The following is a 19,939-nucleotide window of genomic DNA, read 5'->3' as shown; positions in this document are numbered from 1 at the left end:
TTTACTTCCCAAGCCTTGTTTCACTCCCTGGAAACAGAGAGTTTTTGACTCTGAATGGATGAGTGGACTAAGGAAATGTTGGGGTCTCAAATGTTTGTTTTGAGCAGTGCCATTAATATATTACTGTGCAGCCATATCTGAGAAAAATTATGTTTTTCAAAAAAAGCCAAATACAAAAGGCTCAAGACCTTTTATCGTAATTCCATCCAACATAATCTTTAAGTTGAAAACTAGATGTTCTGGGGGGAGAACATGCTACTGTTGCTGGATGTAAATTAAGTGATGAATTCACGTAGTTAGCCAAGACGTTTTTGCTTGTTTTCAAAAAGAACCATGCAAGTTTTCCACTCATATGTTAAAAACTATAATATTTCTAGACATGAACACCCAAGCAGCTTTGGGAATAACTTCTATATAGTGACATGCAGCAGAGACAGCACTTCGTACTTTTCTGTGCTCTCACCAGAAGAAGCCCTCTGAGGAGATGAAGGTGTATCTTTTTCTTTTCCATGGAAGCATACTAGCAAGGGATACTACACATCTTTATATTGTCCAAGGGCTTTCACAGTGCAAATATTCTGTGTTTTGTACACTCTCGGGTACCTCAAAATCTCAAGAGAATTTGACAGTAGCCTACCTTAGGTGAATAAATATAAATACAAGTTTCAGAGCACAGTCTGTAACCTAGCCTGTGTTTACTATGTGATCTCTACTTCCGTGGAACAGTGTCTTCTTCTACCAGAATCTCTGAGTTCTGGCTTACTCTCCCACTGCGGCAAAGTTAAAATTTCATTGTCTGCCCAGAAGTAAAGAAGCAGGAGGAAACACTGAAACAAAGGTGTTTGTGAGGGAGGGATAGCTAACCCACTGAGAATGGTGGGAGGGGAAAGAAAAGTATTTTGCTTGCAATACAGCAAATACCACCTGAGGGAGAAGAAAAAAAAAAAAAAAAGGTAAAACTTACTTTGACAAATATTGGCCTGAAGTGATATTCCTTTCATCCGTGTCCATGCAGTTCATTGTACTTGGAATGAGAGCTAGTTCAGGCTGGATCATGGTGGCTGCTGCTACAGCCCTGGCCACCAGCTCCATAGCGTCCTGCACATAATGCTCGAAGACCGCCTGAGTTGTCTTGCCGTGGGCGATGAGACCGAGGGGCAAACCTTCTGTCCTCAGCTCTTCCACGTTCTGTGAATCCCCAATAATCCAGTGAAGCTCTGGAGGCATCACACCAAACTGCGTGGTTATCTCAAAAATCCTCCGCGTTTTCTCCATGTCACACCCAAACATCACCATGGTCGACGTCGTGTCTTTGATGCTCTCCAGGTAAAACTGCAAGTAGTTCAGGAGGTCACTGGTTGAAGTGAGGTTTGCTGTGATGTTTATAATGGACCCCAGGTGGAACTTGGAGCTCTGTTGTGTGAGGAAGAGAAAATCTGTGACGTTCCACTCCTCCTGGCATAGCATCAGGCTGAAATTGTACCAGTTGTTCATCGCAAGGATCGAGAAAGTGACGTCAGCATCAGAACTCAGTGAGTTTTCTAAACTCATCTGCAGGTGCAGAGGGTTCTGTGGTTAAAAATATGAAAGACAATGCTCAGAAATATACTGGACACAAGCTAATGGCTCTGATTAATTTTTATACATTCCTTTAGTTCAAAGTAACCACCTGCCAATCAATAGAACTGTGTGAGCTACAGGAAAATTTATACACACCCAGCTTAAATGGACTGTGATTAATGGGCTTCCTCTGCTAGTTTGACTCAACTGCAGCAGTCATTAATGAGCCTGTTTCTGAGAATATGTTTTTCTTCCTACCCATTTGTCCTCTTGGATTTCTAAGCACTCTCAAGTACATATTTCCCTGCACCCCTAACAGGGGTTTGAGAAGGTATTTCCTTACTGCTCGTGTTCATCCATTTACAAAAGGATGCTGAAAAGTTCTTTGGTAAGCAATAATAAAATATAAAGAAAACCCCTCAGTCCTTTTTATTATAGCTCTTTTTTTGTGTGTGTGTAGCTGGGGGATTTTTCACAGACATATGAGTAACCTTATAAAATGGATCACAGTCTACAATCAAGGCACATCATGTACTGCCAACAAAACAGGACAAGTAACTGAATGCACAGGACGCTAAGATACGCAGACTGTGATTTCTGAGCTGGAAAATATTTGATAAATAAGCATTCCATACTCATTTTTTCCATGTCATTGATGTTATTACAGAACTTAACCCATTATGTTTCCCAACACCACTGTCCTTGGCTTTATCTTTTCCAGAAAAGGAGGAAGGATTTGAGGCTAATTCCTCTGTTCTCTTAAGGTGAGTAATTCTTATTATTTGCACATTCTTTTTCTTACTCTCGTTCCTCTCCTTTCCCTGGTCCTAAAAATAAATTTTTATTTACAGTTTTAACAAGGAAGGAAAGAAATTAAAGAATCCAGGCAATTTCTGGAATTTTGCTGTTAAATAATTGTCTGCCTACAAAAATGTTTCTACTAGGCTTTCAGCTAGCATATTACATACTACTCCAACTTTTGATATTAATTGAGAACTTGAAGTCTTCATTGTAGTTTTCCTAAAGAAGTTATATCACTTTGCAACAGCATTCGATTCCAGCCAGGACACTGTCCAAAAAATTTCATGCCTGTTCCGTTGCATCTTTTGGTCTGTGAGAGCTTCATTGTGACTTTATGTCAGAAACTGTATCTTACCCTACACAGGTACCTGGATTTTATCTTTCTGTCCATTACATTACTAAACACTTTAGGTCTGTTCATCCTTCTCTTACATCCTCAGTAGTAAATGTGTATTATGTGAGGGACCAAACCTTTTCAAAGTCGATAGAAAATGTCATTTTGGTTTAAAAAGTACTTTACTGCTAATAATAGACTCCAGTTTGTATGGATCTTAGAAATGTCATTCTGAATTCGAAATAATATGCTAATTGGTCAATTTACACTAGTTTTACTAAATAAAACCCTGGGCTCTCCAACACAGATGTAAGGGGTGAAATTACAAAAAAACAATCCCTAACCCTGAAGAGCTATGCACCATTTATAAGCAGCAAGCCCCCATTGTGTTAACTTGCAGTTACATCAACTCATCATCTGTTTTCTAGATAGTTTAAATTCAGAGCTTGATAACAAGAATACTGTAATTAAAGATGTTCTCAGTTCTTTTTGTTATCTCTTGGGTTTGGTACCTGTGGCCCTTTTTTTTTTTTTACCCAGACACAAGAACAATCTCATTAAACGGATCACTGTCCACAATCAGTGCACATCGTGTTGTCATAGGTTAGCAAGCATAGTCCCGGAAGGGACGTCCTTGCTAAGGGGTGCTTACAGTTTCCTCTGGGAACTGATAGAACCTATCAGCTGGCCAGTTTGAATATGGACAATTCTCTAAGCCACTTAAAGTTGTGATCACCTCTGTGATCCACATTTAAGAATAGGCAAACTCCTCCTCCGAGCTCTCTCTCGTTTCCGGCGCTGGGACAGGTGGCTGCGGGCCCCGAGTGGGGGCCAGTGGGCCCGGCCAGGCCCTGCTCGGGCCAGGCCAGGCCAGGCCATGGACATCCTGAAGCCATGGACCTGTTCCAGCCGTGGAACCCCCCCCCACTGCCTTGCCGTGGGCAGCCGGAGCGGCTCGGCTCTCCCCCCTCTCCACTGCGATAAGAAAAATTCAACATTCCAGCTGCAAAGCTGCAAGGCCGAGGTGAGATTAACCCTTTTTATTGCTGTGAAGAGCTGAAAACCTGAGGGAAGAGAGAGAGGAGATGCTTAAAGCTGAAATTCTGTTGTGAAGCTATGATATATCAGAGTATCCTGTTGTAATTTCATGAAGATATGGGGGGTGGAGTGTTCAACTCGTGAGCAAAAGCACCTGCGCTGAGATAGGCAGATGCTGACGCAGCTGTAATTTCATGAGGAGTTTGGACAGGGAGAGATGAACCAGATGAGGACTTTTGCTCCAAACGGGAAAGGAGAAAACCTCAGTCCCTAGAGATGAATCAGATGAGGACTTTTGCTCCAAATGGGAAGGGAGAAAACCTCAGTCCCTAGAGATGCTCCCAGAGATAGTCCTAAAGATGAAGATGATGAAGACCCTTTGCTCCCAGGGAAGGAGAAAGGCCTCTGTTTTTGTTTCTGAACGGCTCAACCTTAAAATTGTACCCCAAAAACCTTCAAGAGTGGACCCTCGAAAGCAGTTGCGGGAAAAGCTGCAAGTCGGGGGAAAGGACTCACACGCAGGCAGAGAGACTCCTCTTCCTAAATGGACTGAACAATATTTGGAAGTGGGTGGCTGTCTCGTTGTGGTAATGTTTTCATAGCATGAGCAAGAAGAGACTTCTCTTTCTAAATGGACTGAACAAGGTTATTATGGAAGTGGTAAACAGACTGAACATCTTAAGGGTTGTCTTTTCACATTGTCAGTGGGAGAAGGGAGGAAGGTGGGGGGAGGAGGAGAGTTCTGAAGGTGGTATAATTTTTTTTTCCTTCTTTTAGGTCTGTTAATAAACTTCTTTATATTCTTTCAAGTTTGGTGCCTGTTTTGCATTTCTCCTAATTCTTATCTCACAGCAGATAAACAGTAATGAGTATTTTGGACCAAACCACTACAGTGTACTGCCAGCAAAACACAAGAGGGATGACTCTTTGATAAAGGACAAGTTACTCAGTGCACAAGGAGCTAACCTGTACAGAATCTCTGAGTTCTGGGCCAGAAAACATTGCCTACTAATTAAAAAGCATTATTAGTTCAGGAGGGGAATAAAGCACTGTGCATAGTGGGTTTGGGAAGCTGGTTTGAATAAACTAGTCCCTGCAAACTGAATCACAATGAACTTTTTTCCTGAGGTTATGAGATAATCAGGTAAATTAACTCCAGTTTCTCTCTCACTGCAAATAGACGGGAGTAGAAAGGATTTGCCTCATCCTCTTTGTCCGAGATTAAGGAGAAGTACAAATATTTCTTACACTATAATCCACCTCCCATCAGAAAAACTCTGCAAGCTTTAGTTAATTTGAGTGTTAATGTGAGTGAGAATAAATGAGTTGTTCAGTATACACGGAACATACAAAGGACAGCACAGAACCTGACCATACCTGTGCAAGGAGGAGCAAGCACCTTCAGTATTTCAGAAGGAAAACATCCCAAGCATAGCACTATGGCTATTATGGGATAGGCTCAGGGATCTACTGGATGCAGAAAAACAACCAGATAGTGACAGACATTTGCAGTAACAGCTGTGTCCATACTGTTGAATAAAACAGCCCAGGAAACAAAAAACCAAACTGGAGCATTTGTACTGCTTAGTTTGTCCTGGGACCAGTTTTGGCACCTGACAATAAGTTCTCTCATACCCTGCACTGGCTGTTAGGGTCCCAGCACATTTGAGGAGTAGGAGTATCCCAGTAGGGATGAGACTGTGAGCACTGGCTCTCCACCTCACCCAGCAGGTTTAGATCTTTGAAGACCTCCATGCCCTCCTGCCAAACCCAGTGCACATGTGCAGTTCCACAAATGCAAGACTGCTTCTGCTCCTCTACAGCACCGTTCCTCCTGTATTAAAACACTATGAACTGATGAATATCCACACCCAAGGATCACTGGGCATTACCCTGGGCCCAGAGCAAGCGTAGCACCAAGAACACACAGGGCAGAGAAGGTGAAACTCTGCCTCAGGGCCAGAAAAGTGGACATAATTTTACTCAGCAATGCAGGTGAAGGCAGTTTCCATCTGACTGGGAGTTCTCAGGGCTGCACTCTCCTACAGAACCACACCCACAAGATTAATCCTCAGGAGCTCCAGCACTGTGATCTCTGTCTTATGTGCAGCACACCTGGATGTGTCAGTGTGGTCCAACAGTCTATTCTTGTGCCGAGACACTGCTCCTCCCTGAACAGAGGCTTCATTTGGGATAACCCGGCTTGGACTGAGCCTGTGTGTAAAAGTGCTCCTCGGTGTGAGACCATCTGTGCTTCAGCCATCACCTTCAGGAGCCCACAGATGCACTGACATGAGCACATATCATCACTGTGATGCATTAGCTGCTAAATCCCCTGCTAAGGTGCTTGAAAGACGAACATTCAGCCCTGAAAAAGTAGCAAACATAGTCTCTTTTCTCTATTAGGAACATTGGGGCTGCAAACCTGTCTTCAGAATTTTTCTCATACAATAGCATACATAAAATTTACTCACCAGGAATTACTTCTGCTTCGGTTTCAGCTAATTCTCTGCACACCATGAGAACACCCCTGTAGGTGCTGAGGAGGAAGAGTAATCAATGTTCCCTTTGTACTGGGACTGAGGGAAGGGAATGCTTGTTTGCAGATGTTTGGATTTAATGCCTTCCTAATTATATTTTGAAAGGTTTATTTGCCATTTGGATGTAGGTTGCAGTTGAAAAACAATACACAGAAGCCACTTTTCAGTAGACAGCCTTTGATATTACAGTGTTCTTACTGCTTTTACATATTTTTTATTGATCTTTCTTTAAAGTCAACAATTACTGCTTTTTAATGAGGAACTTCTACAAATTATTTATTAAATAATTCGGTAGTAATTCAGTAGTAACCAAGACAGTGTCATTTCATAGGGAAGGTTTCTGACAACCAAAATGAGAATTTAGATGTGCATAATAGTAACCATGGAACAGAGAGATTTATGAGATTTCATCTGTGTATTGAACTCTGCTCCACCCTTATTAAAGTTCTTGGGCAAACTCCTTCTTAAACTCACTTTGAAATTAGTACAATTTGACTATGTCAGTTAAAATGACAATTAAAGCTCATATGGAAATTCAGCCTATATTTCTTTAAGTTTGACTTTAAGCTGCCATTGAAGACAATATGACCTGCACCAGTTTTTCTTCAAACTACACAAACAGACAATTTAACCTTATTTGAATAATGTTAATTGTTACCTATTTTTAGTAATGTGTTTACACAGTGTCACTAGCTTGAACATCTTCTATGTCCACAAGTGCTTAATTTTTTATTGGATGTCACTAGCTCCTGTTTTATAAACCAGCCGTGACCGCCCGACTTCAGTGTTTGCTTGAGAAAGAACAGGCATTGAATTCTTAATTTCTGACTAAGTGCCTCTGGATCTGATGCTGACACTCTTTCCACTGACTTTCAGTGGGCTCTGGACCAAGCCATTCATGGAATATTAAGCTTTACACGGTCTGATGTGCCTCTTCTCCTGCCAATCAGCAGAGACTGTGACAACTGATTTGCTTTTTCTATCCCAGCCAGAGCAGTTTTTACAGGTTTTTCCCATTGCCTGAGACACCTGAGAGAGCATGTTCATTTAACAGCTGAAACACGGTTTGCATTTCATTAATGCAGCATTTTCCAGGCCTCCATTTCATCCATCTGCAGACCCATCCTTGTAAATCTTGTGAGCACAAGCGTCTGGACTTGCACCCTGAAGGATCTGGTCATTTATCTCTTCAACTGAATTTGTAATGCTAATTAGGCATAGTCACGGTGACATTTTATTTGACATTATAATAGGTTCATTAGCAGAGTTAAAAGCATAGACGTGAGTGTTGCTTTGCTAACTCTGTAAAAGTAAACAACACACAGAAATTATTCCCCTCTGACTCTTGGGAGCAAAGGCAGTGTTTATATATATACAAGTATATACATTTTTGATAAGAAACACAAAAGAGAAAACAGATTATGCAATTACACTAGAGAAAGTTCCACTGAAGGAAAAAACCCTCCTGGCTTGCAGTGCCACTGTGGGGACTCACAGCTCTACAGACAGAGCTCAACAGCAGCTGTGAGCAAGCTGATGCCACAGATTCAAAAACTGGGAAGACTGTTTTTTCCACAGTTGAAATTAGAAAATTCAGGCCTAAAACCCAGTTCCTTAAAGTCTGTGGGCACACCTATTGCCTCCTCACTTCATGCTACAAGAAAAGGTGCTACAAAATGCTGTTTTATTTTTTAAATGTCTGCTGCCTCTGCTGAAATGGCAATACTTCAAGAAAGAGTTTGTGCTGGCAGCTGAGAGGCTGTGGGAAGTCCTGCCCCGGTTCCTGATCAGCGGCCGAAGTGCCCCCACTGCACCACACCCCAGTCCCTGCCCAGCCCTCTGGCTGCTCCAGAGGGGAGGTGTGCTCCAGCTGCAGCAAAAAACCTGCTCTGCCCTCAGCCCAACGCTGCTTCTGCTGTGCAGACTTCTGGTTCTCTGGGGAAGGAAATCCCAGACCTGCTTTGAACCAAAAACCAGTAAGATGATGTCATGAATTCCTCTTTTCCTCGTCTTGTCCATCTGTTTCCTTATACACCCTTGTTTGACCAAGACCCTAATTTGAAACAGGGTTGGTCCCCACACTAACGACTGGTTTTTTTGCAGAGGGTTTAAAAGCTCAGAGAGAAAAGCTATCTTAGACTAGCCAGAGCTATCCTGGGTTCCTGCAGCAAAAGAAGCCTGGCATCCATCCAGGCAATGCTTACATGCAAATCCTAAAAATGCACTGACTGTTGATTTAAAAAACCACTATACCACAGGAGTTAGCTTAATTTAAATCTTGACTTAGTTTGTCTGGAAAATTATTTCTTTTATTAGACCAGACAGACATGACTCGAGGTCGCTTTCTTTAATGCTACACAGAAATACTCCAAACTAATCTGAATATGTACAGCTCTCTACAAGGTCAAAGAGGCAATGTAAAATATGAACTTTCAGCTGCTCTTGGAAAGTAGGACCCATTATTTATCTTAATAGCCACTTATAAATTATCCTAAGTAATATTACTTCAAAAACTTCAAGGTGTTCTTTGCTCCAGCAAGAAAAAAAATATCCAACATTTAAAGTTTGCTGAAGAACATTTCATACAGATTGAAGAGAGAGAACAGTTTTCCTTCCCTAGAATTTGCCTTTATAGTTTAAAAAAAGGCACACAGTCACTTATGCAAGTAGACCAGGGGGAGCTGTGCTAATTCTCCATGACATACCATTCAAATGGCAATACAATTCGGATGGGAGAGAGTGGTGGCTGGGTCCATGTCTGTGGTGCTCACTCCCCAGTGCCACAGGATGGTCATCAGTGTCCAAAAAGCCCTTGCAAACATTTGATCAGAAGCTGCCAGGAGATGCTGTGTGTGGATGTCAGAGTGGACAAGTGAAATGGGCAAGGACCTGCCAGAAGGAGGAAGGAGACCATGGATAGCTCTACCCCAGATCTTCTTTGTAATGCCACCTCCCAGGCAAACACGTTTCCTTAGGGCTGGCCTTGACCAGGCTGTTGGGTGTGTGAGCTGCTGCAGCTGCCCCACTGCAACTCTTCCCACACCTGTAAAGAACACAAAACACCGTGGCTGTTCCCCTAGGAGCATATTTTGGGGTTTTTCTGATTGCCACTATAGGCCTGGATAGCTGGAAAATGGTGTTTAGCAGGATTTAATCCTCCTCTTGAGAAGAAACAGCACTCTACTGTGCTTCAAGTATCAAGGCCTTCAGCAGACTGTCTATGGGTGTCTGAGTGCTTTTCTGCAGAGAAGCACATCACAAACACTGGTGCTTTGCACATCCTGACTATCAGTCCGAAGGGACCCATTTCAGAACAGTTCTGACACAGGCAGCGTTGAGTTTTCCCACATATGTTATTCATGCAATGCACAGGGGAGGGGCAAAGACCCAGTCTTTGGTTCAAGCAATTCAACTTTTGACAGCAGCAGAGCCAAAACAGCAGCACATTGGAGCAGACAGTTCAAGAACTTTGGGGTTGCTGAAATTTGTCTCCTTGCTCCTCACATCTGAGGTGTGATAGAAGAAGACTGTTGTTGAAAAGAAATTCTGGTAACACACCAGTGGTGCTGGTTTAACTCGAAGAAAGCTATTTAAGCAACAACAAGGGCACTCTGTGTGTGTGTCTGCTAATAGAAGAACTGTCATTAGTCTTTTGGAGTGATTACTAACAACCCCAGATCAAAGATATATCTGTGACCAGGAATAAAATATGAGTGTGATTATCAAGAAATAAGAGTTTGAAGGCTGATGAAAAAAAGCCCAGACAGGGTTATACTGAAAATATCCAGAAGTAGCATCACAAGGTAACAGCAAAAACCTTAACACTGCCAGCATAGAACGGCACCACGAGGTGCCAGGGCTAAAAATCACCACTCACCACTCAGTCAGCTACTGGTCACTAGGAGATTACAACCTTGAGAGCTGAGTAAAACAGGATTTACACAAAGCAAAGAACAACTATCCAGTGTGTAGAATGTACTACATATCACGAATGTGGACATAAGGTACAACTGCAAACAAATGAGGAATGGGCAAGCAAATAGAGTAGGCAGACACGCACGCAGACAGCATCAACATACAGAAGAGACCAAAAGTGGGAGAAACTCCCACCCTCAACACAGTGCTCCTGCCTTTAGAAATCCTGGAACACAGATGAGTTGCCAGTCACAACCCCTAGCCCCCAAAAACACATAGACACATGTGCTCTGTCTCTCTAAAGAAGATCTGGGAAGCCAGAGGATGATCCCAGAGATACAGGGACCCTGAGTATGACATTTTGAACTGTGTTGTTACTGAGAATGAGCTGTTGCACTTGCATAATTTCCCTGCACCATTGGGACCAACAATAGTACTCTGCTAACACCGCTAGGACCTCGATTAGGCTAACAATGAATTCCTGGCTTTGCACATAGAAAGGGTTTCTATAGCTCCCATTAACTGAGGGCAATATTTGCTCCGATGCCTTGCTCTTGAGGACTGCTGCTAACACAGCACAAGAGCTGACAGAGAATTTGGCAACCAGGGCTGTAATTATGATGCACATTGCTAAGCATTACTCCACACTGGGCTCCCTGGCACGTCACCCCTGCCAGGCTCCTCAGCATAAAGGGCTCTTGAAACAGCACTCCCATCTTTGCCCTGATACAGCAGCTTCCACCTTCCCATCAGTAAGACAGACATGCTGCAGCATATTGCTGGAAAACGCTGCTTTTTCAGAGGCACGACAGGCTGTGAGTACTCTTTCTGTATGACGTTTCTGGCATGAGCAAAACAGTAATTTCTTCTTGTTCAAGCAGAAATTAATTCTGGAAGGAAATATAGAATAAAAGGAGAGAGGGTATGGAGAAGACTGATTCATGCTATGTTGGTAAAAGGAGTCTGGTCCCACTTTTACAAAAGCAGCTCTTGCCCTTTCTGAGATGTACGTGGTGTATGCACACGGCATTTAATCCAGTTAGATTATATTCACCATTAACACCTGCAGCAAGGAATAAAATCTGATGGAGCACTGTCTTCACTCTCCAGTGCAATTACAGCATGGCTTGAAAGTGCTTTCAGCCCTTCCCGAGCATTTGCATTCCCCATACCTTCAGCAGCTATGCCCCCAAGAAGAAGTTTTCTTCTTCTTCTCCTCTACAGTTTCCTTCTTTTTCTGCCTGTCACAGAAACACCCATGCAGAGATCCATGGAGCATCCCGAAAATTATAGCTGTATATGGAAATACACAGCAGGGGAAATTAATGCTGACCCATGTCCCATTCCTCAGAAAGCCAGCACCAGCTCATCATCGCATCCTCTTCTGCTGGGCCTTGCTCCAGGCATGTTTCACAGGATTAATTTTAGCTACAAGGGCATTTTGTTCTATATTGATTTTTTTGTATGAAAGAAAGCTGAGAATTAAGCTTGCAAAGCCTGATCTCTTAACTCTATTAAATGAGGCCAGGGTAGATTAAGTTGGTAGTTCATCTTTCTGAGGCTAGGCATTAAAAACATGGCTCTAAGGTGAATTCTTGGGTGTACGTGGCTTGGCTTAAAATCAGGATTAGGATTTAAACAGCTTCACTTGAGGTTTCTTATTTAATACACCAAAGACTTAATTAGAAAGATGGGAAATTAGAAAGAAGAGTTAAAATTGGCTCTCAGGGCATGGGATGAGGTAGGGGGCAGGGGGGGAGAAAGCCAAACTTCTCTTTTAAAAACAAATACAGTCTGCATGTGATGGGATGCAGTGAGATGACAAAGGGGAAGGGCCACTGGAATGCGCTGTCCTGAGTGGACCTGAAATGCCTCTTGCTGCCCACAGAGCTGGCCAGGGCCAGAGGGTCTCATCCTGCATGGGTATCCTCAGCTCGCTGGGCAGCTTTCACCAATCAGGCAGTGATGCTCCTTTCCTCAGCAGGAGGCAAACCCAAATAAACTGGGAGGTGTGATGTTTGTTAGGTCCTCAGCTGCAGATTTACTACCTTTCAAAACAAGACAGGAATCTAAACTTTTGAAAATGCTTTAACCACTGCTCCCCACTTTTTATTACCAAAACTGACTTAAAACATTGTTACTAACAAACAAAAACCTGGAAGACGAGGCACCGTGTAGAAGCTTCTTGGCCGTGTTTGGAAGTTGCTTTTTCTGAGCATGCAAACCACAAAATCAGGCAAGATCCTGTAATCAGGAGGCTCCCACCCCCCGCCCCCAAAGGCAGAAGCATTTGAGTTTCCAATAAAGCGTTATAGCAACGACCCACAAAAGTGTGTGACTGCACAGAGCCTGTTACCAGGCTCACAGGGAGAGGAGGAGGAGGAGAAGGAGGAGGAGGAGGAAGAGGGGGCACTGGCTGGCTGTTGAATATAGAAGCTGAGCAATCCAGTTTGAGATCTCTGCCTCATCTCAGCGAGCAAACCCTGCCGTAAAATGGGGATAGCCCCCTCCTCAGTGCCCCAGGGGGACACATCACCACCAGGCTCCTCACCCATCTTAAGGCTTACAGCAAGATAAATACTTCACAGCCTTTTACACAGGCAGGGATAGGAGAGGAAAAATGGAATTAAAAAAAAAGGGGGGGTTAAGTAATACATCTTGGAGAATAAACAAGGCTTTGCCTGAAGCAGAATCTAAGGCTCAAATCTCCACTTTGCTGTGCTAGACTGCCTCAATATACAAAAATTATGGGACATAACAGCCATTTGTTTTATGTGCTGTTAAGTAATTTGGGCATTTGCACCATTGCACTGCTCTGGTGCACTGGTGTGTCCTTCTGACATTCCACTGAAAATCTCCTCATCAGGACCCCACATCTATGGGCATTTTGGTACTGTGATTTCCTCATTAGTTTAAAGGGGATAAGCAAGTTACTAACGTTCCACTGTATTCCAAGAGTCCTGGATACAGCCATGAAATGAGACCTTGCTGTAGTAGGTACCTCAGAGGGCAGAAAATGGTTTACAGACAGTGTTATGGGGAGGTTTAGGAGAATGTATCAAAAATCATCATCCATCCCTGTCTCACTCTTGGATTTATAATGTGCAAGATCATGAAGTGAGCATTTACAGCTCCTACCTGTGACTAAATCTTCTGGGCTCATCTAAATGCCTGACAGAAAATACATAACAGCTTCACCTCCTTACTACACACAAATACTTGCACCGACTACTGCTACCAGTTTTGTTTAACTCTGCACCTATTGTGGTCACTTAGACCGAGAATGATCACACAAAATTTGTAAATCACAATGAAATATGAACCATACATATTAATCCCTCCTTTGAATCATGTTTAGATTCAGTGGAGCAGTGCTAACTGAGGCTTTAAGCAATGTGTCCATCCAGAAATAACCCAGCATACTGCTCTTACCAGGCAAGAACTGGTAGGGAAGTTCAACACACTTGTAGAAAAAAAATAGTGAGAAGCAGGTGGACAAACTGTTGACACATAATTAAATACCAATTTTAACTTCTTTGTAAACAAAGTCCTTCATCCTACCTATTTATGTAAAAACTTATGTGTACTGATACCTTATGTTACTTGAGGGGGAAAGGGAAAAAAACTGTCGTGGCAGGTTAACAGGGGTTGGCCTTGTTTATGAGAAAATAATGAAAGTAACAGCAACAATTTATTAGCCTGGATGTTACCGATGGGAAGAATGCTTTGCAGCATGGAAGTTATGAGAAAGGCCTACAAAATTTAGTTCTGATACTGGTTATATCTTCTCTGTTGCAATTCCTTTAAATTTCCACTGCCTCCATATCCTCCTATTATAAAATAATATCTTATAATCTCCCTTAAAAATAAATGTATCTCCTCCTTAGAATTATGTAGGGTTTGCAAAACTCTGTGACAGCTGAAAAGCCACTGCACTCACTGCAGAGCACCAATTACTCAAGCACGCTGGGTATTTAGTTAATTTATTAAGAGCTTTAGGATCTGCCTGTGACAGATCTGAAATCTGACATTTCTGTGAGTCAAAAGGCTCCCAAACATTCTGATCCAAATGAATCAGTAAACTCTTGTCTGTGCTTGAGCTTCCTACAAACATACAAGGTCTTTCTTCCTCGTGCTCAGCTCTCCCCACCCTGATCCATTGGGATGCTGGCTACGGATGCTACGCTCTCTACAGGTCAGTTTTTGACCCTGAAGACAGCTAATGAGCTATTGCAGCTGACAAAGAGGCTCTCAGCTCTCAAAAATGAACTCCGTGAGTCTTCTGATGCATTTGGGCAGCCAGTGGTTGGGTCTGTGGGTCTTCCGGACGAGGCTGGAGCAAACAGCATCTTTAGTTGTACCACTGAAAATCTGAGAGCGTCAGATGTATTAATGGATCTGCCTGCGTAGCCTGCCCTCCTCTGCACTTATAATCTTGTGAGTTAACTTCCAAGCGACTTAGAAACTCTAAAAACACAGCAGCTGTGACTCCTCTTAAACAGCTCCTCAGTCACCATCCCTCCGAGAGCTTCGCCAGTCCGGTGTTACCAAGACTAACACAGTCAAGCCTAGCACTACCAGTTCTACAGGCTAGAAGAAATAATGACATTCATGAATTTAGCAAACGAGACAGAAGTTATGAATTTAATGATCTGGGAGCCAGTCTTGAGTTATGCAAAACACACTGAGTTAGGTATTCACAAAATTGCTCCAGCGTAATTGTCGGCACGTGGATTGTTTGCAAACAGCTTGCACAAACTACTTAGTGTTAATCATTTGTTCCGTGACATAGTTAGTCATGCACTATTTCTGCTCCTTGAGTGGGTGATTGTATCCTCCTCCTGAAGGAGAGGGTAAGAACCAGGGAAAATGAGGCGCGCCCCGGGAGTTTAACACAGATGAGCGCCTTCTACAAAATACGGGAGCTTCATGTCTCACTAATCTCTGCAAGACGTTTGCGTCTCTCCATCCCCATGCAAATAATCCACGATGACTCTGCAGAGTCTGGTGAACCTAAGCCTGGGGACGAGGAATTCACGCCGACTATTTCTGGCACCGCGATTCTTTTTAACGCTCTGAGCAAGGGGGAGTGTTGCAGAGGAGTATCTAATTCCCCCAGACAACCTGAGAGGAAGGGATGACAGATCACCGCTCCAAAGAGTTTGGCAAGAACATACAAACTGCTGTCTCTCTCTGCAGGAAACAGTGCTGCTTCAGGGAGAGAGAACCTCCAGCAAAAACAGTCACAAAAAAAAAAAAGTATATTCCCTGAAGAAACAGGAATACTGGGATTTTTTTTCCTTCGATGTTTCAGTTTTCATTGTTTACATGATGTTAGCACTTGAATGCAAGTCTTGGTCAGTCTAAGATACAGAATCCTAGAATGGGATTGGAAGGGACCTTAAGGACCACCTGATTCCAACCCCCTGCCAAGGGCAGGGACACCTTCCACGAGACCAGCTTGCTACAAGCCCCATCCAGCCTGGCCTTGAACACTCCCAGGGATGGGGAATGTATTACAGTTATTGCAGCAATGTGCAGAATTATGCTTCCACAAACTTCAGTGACTTGGGATGGGACTAGAGGAGGTGAAAAACTATAAGCTGAATTGAATTTTGTTGCAATAAAGCTTTGATATCCCAGAAGTGCTCTGTGAGATAGCTGGCAAACTGGAGTGAAACAGTCAGCCAGCAGTGAGAATAAAAGCAACAAAGGGAGACACAGAGACCAGAATCTTCTGTTACAGGTTTGCTTGTCTTTTCTGGAAGGTAAGCAACCTCTGGAGAGCCCTCTTCAAGTAACTGAGGATTTTATCCACACGTGAGCATACTGATTGACACACATGTGGACTGTAAAACCAGGGCAGGGGTGGCCAGGCAAAGAGGTGTTGAGGACCAAAACTCATGAAAAGTAGGGATGCCACAGCAGTGCCACATTTTCAGTGGCAGATACATCATTGTCACGTTGGGCAGTCATTGTTTACAGACAGTCAGTGTGTCATGGGTAATTCTGACATCCCCTGGCAACTTTTAGTCCTCCAGAGGAGACTTCTGACAGAGCACAGAAATACATCTGGACTTCTTCATGCCTGGACTGGTAGACCAGCAGCTATTCCAGTACTCAGCCCACTGTATTTTCCTGTGGTTTTACCTGTATTGAAGAGGACTGAATTTCCCATTGGAGTCCCCTGTTGAGTGGTCAGACTGCAGACTCATTTCTCCTGCTCTTACTGACAATAATAAGCCATTTTGCTGCTTATTATTCTCCAATAAAATTGTAATAATTTTGTATGACTCTCCGAAGACATGCATTTGCTCTCATAGTGCTGGCATAGTACGGATCCACAAAAAGATGAATTGTCTGAATTATTCTTGATCATAGTTAGTGAATGGCTATCTGTAAGTTTTTAAGCGAAGTGGGAACTCTGGTGAAAATAACTCAAATTCAGGTAAAATTAAAGGTTAGAGTTGACAGAAGTCTGAAGTTTGCTTATGAATATATTTTTAGCATCACAGCAACAAATCACAGATCGTATTGGACTAGTTCCTCATTCAAAGCAAAACAATACCAGACTAAATGAAGTCTGAGTACATTTTTTTTGGATTGTTTTTAAAAATGTCAATTGCATCAGAAACAGCATGCAGGCACTCACACAACTGAAAAGATTCGCTTCAGCTGTTTTTTTCTCCTCAACATGAACATTCTCCCCTTTTCATGAACATTTCAGTAATCAAATTACACTAGGAGAACTGCTCATGGAAAATGCACAGCAAAAGCAAACACGTGGAGTATGTGCATGTTCCAGATTCCATGTATATCTCTAATTCCTGTGTTTATCGGACTGGAAAATAAAAAAATCATGGGCTTGGTTAAACAACCAAAACTGCATCTCAAACTGGTCCTTACTCAAAGCCAGTGAAGTAAAAGGAAGCACTCTCACAGATGTTTTGGAAGGCTCTGGGATGCCGCCATTCCTTTGTTCTGGCTTGTTCCAGAAATTTCAGGTGGTTTTCAGGCAGAAAAAAAAAAAAAAAAAAGTCGGTGATTATCAGATATATTATTCACTGTGAATTCTCCCTTCATTTCCCTCTTAAAGTACAGTTCTGGGGAGGAGGAATACAAGGGCAGCTTGAGCTGGACAGCAAGCTCCCATTCCCTGTCAAACAGAGCATCTTTCTTCTGCTAATCATGTGGCACTGCTGCATCCCACCACAGGTCTAAATTTGCCACTTACAAACCTGCAAGGGTTGTGAACACCCCGGGAGGACATCGTGGCACAGCTCACTTCCACATAACTGCATGTTATATATTTATATGCACTGTCAAAATGGTGGGAAGATACGAAACTGTGTTTCACTGGAATCTAGCAGGCTGAGCTATTTATAAATAAGTGCCTTATTTTTGGTGCTCTTCAGTGCAGATGAACAGTGAGCGATGAGCAATTTATGTTGCTGATCATTTGTATCACAATAGAGCCTTGCAGCCTTTTTCTGCAGTTTATAGACTCTGTAAGTTCAGGATCTGTAGTATCCTACAGGGGAAGACAGGACCTCAGAACAAAGACCGATGGACAAGATACAGAAACGATGAAATGAGCATGCCATACTGAAAATGGAAGAGTAGATAGATAACAGAGCATCTGAGAGAATATTTGAGCATTCCTGGGTATTCAGGGCATCAATATCCAAAACAGACCCACCACCCATCTCTGTCTCTTAAAACAAACTCTCAGTGTGAAGGAATCCTTTCCCAAGGGTATTCCACACTAAGGGATTTTTCATTTAAACAACAAAAGATAGCATTAAACAAAATACGGCATAATGAACATGAAATAAAAGTCATTAGAAGGATGACATGCTCTGAAGAAATCTTAGGGTTATAACTGGAGTGAAAAAGCACGTTTTAATTAACAGGCTTGTAAGCACCCTGTACTACGTAAATGATTCATGTGTATAAAAAGATGATCATAAGGATGACTGAATAATCATCATTTTGGCTTCCCTGTGTTGACTGCTGATGCAAGATTCCTAATCAGATGCCACAGGAGTATTGTTAACCACACCAGCCTATCCAGGCTATTTCTATGTTGATACAGTGTGATAGGAACTTTTAAAGAGGTGATTAATAGCTGTTTTTTCTCTCTCCAGAATCTCTGAGGAAGAAACACTGATGTTTACCATGTTTTACCATTTCCCTGGAGCTCTGCAGCAGGCACTTTCACAGATCACAGAATGATTTGGGTGGGGAGTGACCTTAAAGACCATCCCATTCCAACCCTCTGCCATGCGCAGGGACACCAGACCAGGTTGCTCAGAGCTCCATCCAAACCTGGCCTTCAACACTTCCAGGGATAGAAGATGAGACATCTGAAATGTTCATGCCTCGATGCTTAAACAAAAAATACCAGAGCTTTTTGCTTTAATCATTTACCTGTGTTTGCCTCAAGGCTGCCAGTAGGTATCTATTTGTCCCCTTGGAGCTCTATAGTTTATTACCTATCACACAAAAAATTTAAGCGGAGGAAACCCAGGCACATACACCCTTCACCTTGTTGCCCTTCCAAGGTAGGGGTAAAATCAGCACTATGGTATTAGCATACTAAATGTGTGCTAAAACAACGTAAATCACAGTGAAAACACTTTCAGTACACTCTCAAAGGAGGGCAGCTCCAAATAAAGGTCAGATCTGTTTTTCTCACTTCTGATACTTACATTGAGTATGGAAAATTCTTAAAAACGACTGCTGTCCTACAGAAAGCAGTTACATATGAGTGAGTCTTACACACTCAGAAAGTGATAAATAATTATGCTCTCACCTAAAATAGCACCGGAAAATTACCAAACTGTGAACTCAATGATACTGACTTTTCATCTGATTTGCAAAATAAAAAGATCTTTTTAAGCCAGTTTGAGTGAGTACGCTATTAAAATGAGTGTAATGTAACTGCTTTATCAGTAGCATCATTGAGAGAGGCTGGTGCATATTTCAGCTGCTCTTTCTGGTTATCATTTGCTATGTCTAATAGTTCTTTCTTTGCAACAAATGCAAAACTTCATTTTTAAAATCTCAGTTGATGCTTGAAGATCTATCTTGTCTTTTAACTCTGCCTTAAGTTAGAATGTCTTGTAAAATGTCGTATGAACAGCATGGGCAATCATTTCCCTCACAGTCTTAAAGAAGCTGAAAGTGGGATAGCATGCCTTCAGGGAAATACTAAGAGTTTAAAATATGCCTGTGCAGCACATTCATAGATTTTTATAATCCATTTCAAGTACTTTCCACATTGTAAAACAGGCTTTGGAAAGTATCATCACAGATGAAAGCTGGTGAAGAAAAAGTAATAAAAATATTGTAGAAAGAAAAGGAAGAAATGGTGCCTGCTTCTTCTGAGCTCCCCAACATTTGATTTTTCCTGTGTAATAATAAGAATCGAATGATCACAGTAATTTCCCCATTTACTGTGGTTTAGTGTCAGCTGAGGGTGCACCTGTGCCCACCTCCACTCCTCCACCCCCCCATCTGCAGCCTGCAGCTACCCAGGCTGAAGCATTTCAGATAAAAGTTAATTATGCAGCACTAACGCTGCACACCAGACCCTTCCAAACCGCTGCCAACTGGAAACCTTCCCGTCGGCTTCTGAGGGCTCTCCCAGCTCACCATTCCTGCAGCAGAGAGCATCTGAGAGGTTCAGCATTCTCCCCCCACTCACTGATAAGGCACTGATAGCTTGCAGAGGCACAGGGGTGGCTGC

General features: G+C 42.6%; 1 protein-coding gene across 1 annotated transcript in view; it reads right to left on the bottom strand.

Annotated features, from left to right (window-relative positions):
• The window catches only part of GRIN3A (glutamate ionotropic receptor NMDA type subunit 3A), a 76,247-nt gene that overhangs the window by 48,032 nt on the left and 8,276 nt on the right, over nucleotides 1-19,939 (bottom strand). Inside the window, exon 2 of the mRNA XM_032096734.1 lies at nucleotides 965-1,569. Coding sequence (XP_031952625.1) covers nucleotides 965-1,569 — 605 coding nt within the window. The remainder of the gene's footprint in view (nucleotides 1-964; nucleotides 1,570-19,939) is intronic.

Source organism: Corvus moneduloides, chromosome Z, assembly GCF_009650955.1.
Source record: "Corvus moneduloides isolate bCorMon1 chromosome Z, bCorMon1.pri, whole genome shotgun sequence".
Taxonomy (NCBI): Eukaryota; Metazoa; Chordata; class Aves; order Passeriformes; family Corvidae; genus Corvus; species Corvus moneduloides.
The sequence above is the reverse complement of the archived record's forward strand: the minus strand, read 5'-3'. Positions and strand labels throughout refer to the sequence as shown.